The sequence below is a fragment of the Mesitornis unicolor genome, unplaced genomic scaffold (genome assembly GCF_000695765.1).
Source record: "Mesitornis unicolor isolate BGI_N332 unplaced genomic scaffold, ASM69576v1 scaffold24932, whole genome shotgun sequence".
NCBI classification, from domain to species: domain Eukaryota; kingdom Metazoa; phylum Chordata; class Aves; order Mesitornithiformes; family Mesitornithidae; genus Mesitornis; species Mesitornis unicolor.
This window is the reverse complement of record NW_010168860.1, coordinates 8,054-10,272: the sequence shown is the minus strand read 5'-3', so window position 1 is coordinate 10,272 and position 2,219 is coordinate 8,054. Positions and strand designations below refer to the sequence as shown.

General features: G+C 48.9%; 1 protein-coding gene across 1 annotated transcript in view; it reads left to right on the top strand.

Annotated features, from left to right (window-relative positions):
- The window catches only part of COMP (cartilage oligomeric matrix protein), a 14,680-nt gene extending 12,843 nt beyond the window's left edge, over positions 1-1,837 (top strand). Inside the window, exons 14-19 of the mRNA XM_010179177.1 lie at positions 152-330; positions 532-580; positions 822-1,018; positions 1,162-1,334; positions 1,497-1,636; positions 1,791-1,837. Coding sequence (XP_010177479.1) covers positions 152-330; positions 532-580; positions 822-1,018; positions 1,162-1,334; positions 1,497-1,636; positions 1,791-1,837 — 785 coding nt within the window. The remainder of the gene's footprint in view (positions 1-151; positions 331-531; positions 581-821; positions 1,019-1,161; positions 1,335-1,496; positions 1,637-1,790) is intronic.
- Positions 1,838-2,219: the final 382 nt, after the last annotated feature.

Here is a 2,219-nt window from a genome sequence, read left to right as displayed (position 1 = left end):
AGCGTAGCAGTGCTCTGAACACCTCGTAACCTTGCATAGACATGGCTGCCTTTAACTGTGCTAGCCAAAGGCCAGCTGAGTAAAACTCAGGTGCACAGGGTAGGAGAAATCAGTGAACGTCTGTGACCCCTTTTCTTCTATCATGCTCCAGGTGATGGTGTGGGAAACCTTTGTGAAGATGACTTTGACCGAGACATGGTGATCGACAGGATTGATGTGTGCCCGGAGAACGCAGAGGTGACGCTCACAGACTTCAGAGCTTTCCAGACAGTTGTGCTGGACCCCGAGGGCGATGCTCAGATTGACCCCAACTGGATCGTCCTCAACCAGGTAGGAGACTGCTCCAGGACAGCTTGGTGGGTCAGGTGGGACTAAGCCTGTGCCAAACTGGATGTGGTTTTCATCAAAAGACACTGCGGGCTTAACGGTAACGTCCTAACTGTGGAGTCTCAGCCCCCCCTTCCCGATCACTTAACAGTAAAGTCCGTTCATTTGGAGCTTTACTAACAAGTCAACCTTCATCTTTCTCAGGGCATGGAAATCGTCCAGACCATGAACAGTGATCCTGGCCTGGCTGTAGGTGAGGCATTTAATTCTGTCCTATTGGAAAATTATCACTCGTTAACTGCGTCCTTCTCAGTGCAGCTTTTACAAGTGTTTCAGAACCTACTTAATGATTCCAGCCACCTACGGGGAAAAAAACTGTAGCAGTTGGAGTCTTCAGCTTTGGCTTAGCAAAGTCCCTCTCCCCAATCTGAATCCATAAAGAAACGGATCTACATTTTGTCTTTGCAAATACAGAGCATTTGCTTTCCTACCAGGTTACACGGCATTCAATGGCGTGGACTTCGAGGGCACGTTCCACGTCAACACTGCCACCGATGATGACTACGCTGGCTTCATATTTGGCTACCAGGACAGTTCTAGCTTCTACGTGGTGATGTGGAAGCAGATGGAGCAGACGTATTGGCAGGCAAATCCCTTCCGAGCAGTGGCAGAACCTGGAATTCAGCTGAAGGTAAAGACACCATCAAAACAGAATTCAGTGGTGGGTTTTGGCCTTGTTCTTAGCTGAGCTGCTCGAACACGTACAGAGGAACAGGCAGAGATGTTCAGTCAGCGCAGTATCCACACATTTTAACAGTCTTTTTTCTGCATTAGGCAGTGAAGTCTAAGACAGGCCCTGGTGAGTACCTCCGCAATTCTCTCTGGCACACTGGGGACACCACGGACCAGGTCAAGCTGCTGTGGAAAGACCCTCGCAATTCGGGCTGGAAGGACAAGACGTCCTACCGCTGGTTCCTGCAGCATCGGCCTCAGGTCGGGTACATCAGGTGAGGGCTTCACATCTGCTCCGCACAGCCGAGTGGAAGTTTAACACACAAAACCAGCTCCTCTAGTGCAGTGGTAAAGAGGAGGGAGAGCGACCAAGGAACAACGTCTACAGGGGGTACTGGGCTGGTGCTCACGTCCTGCCTGTGCTTGTTCTCCTCTAGAGCTCGCTTCTACGAAGGCCCTGAAGTCGTAGCAGACACTGGAGTTGTCCTTGACACAACCATGCGAGGAGGGCGCCTGGGAGTCTTCTGCTTCTCCCAGGAGAACATCATTTGGTCAAACCTGCGTTACCGCTGCAACGGTGAGTTCGGTTTGAAAGTCAAATCAGAAATCTGTGCCATTTTGCCTTCAAGATGTTAATTTGTTCTCAGATAGCCTAATGGGATGTCACACAGCAGCTTATTCTACTTTTCGTTTCTGGTTCTAATCTGTGTTTGCTTTAATCTCCTCCTCAGACACCATTCCAGAAGACTACGAAACATTTAGAGCTCAGCAAGACTAAACTTGAGTTCAACATCTGTCCAGCCAAACTTGCTTTAAAAACCGTGCTCAGCTGCCCCACTATTGCTCTGGTGTAATGAACTGTAACGTACCACTGCCCTCTGCACAGGACCCAGTGTCACTGCATTATCTGGCACCTTTCTACAACAGCAACTTTTTTTAAACGCTACGAAAAACTCACGGAAAAAGATGTGCAGAGACACTACCTGCAGTAGCTGGAATTCTCTGAGTAAGTTTAGTGTGGATGATTCCCAGGAATCTTTTCCCAAAGGCTCTCAAGTGTGAATGGCGAGATCCTTTTCAAGACCTACTGCAAAGCAAACCCAGTCTGAAAAGGACACGGAGAGCAGCCTATGTACAAATTGCTCACAAAACATTTAAAA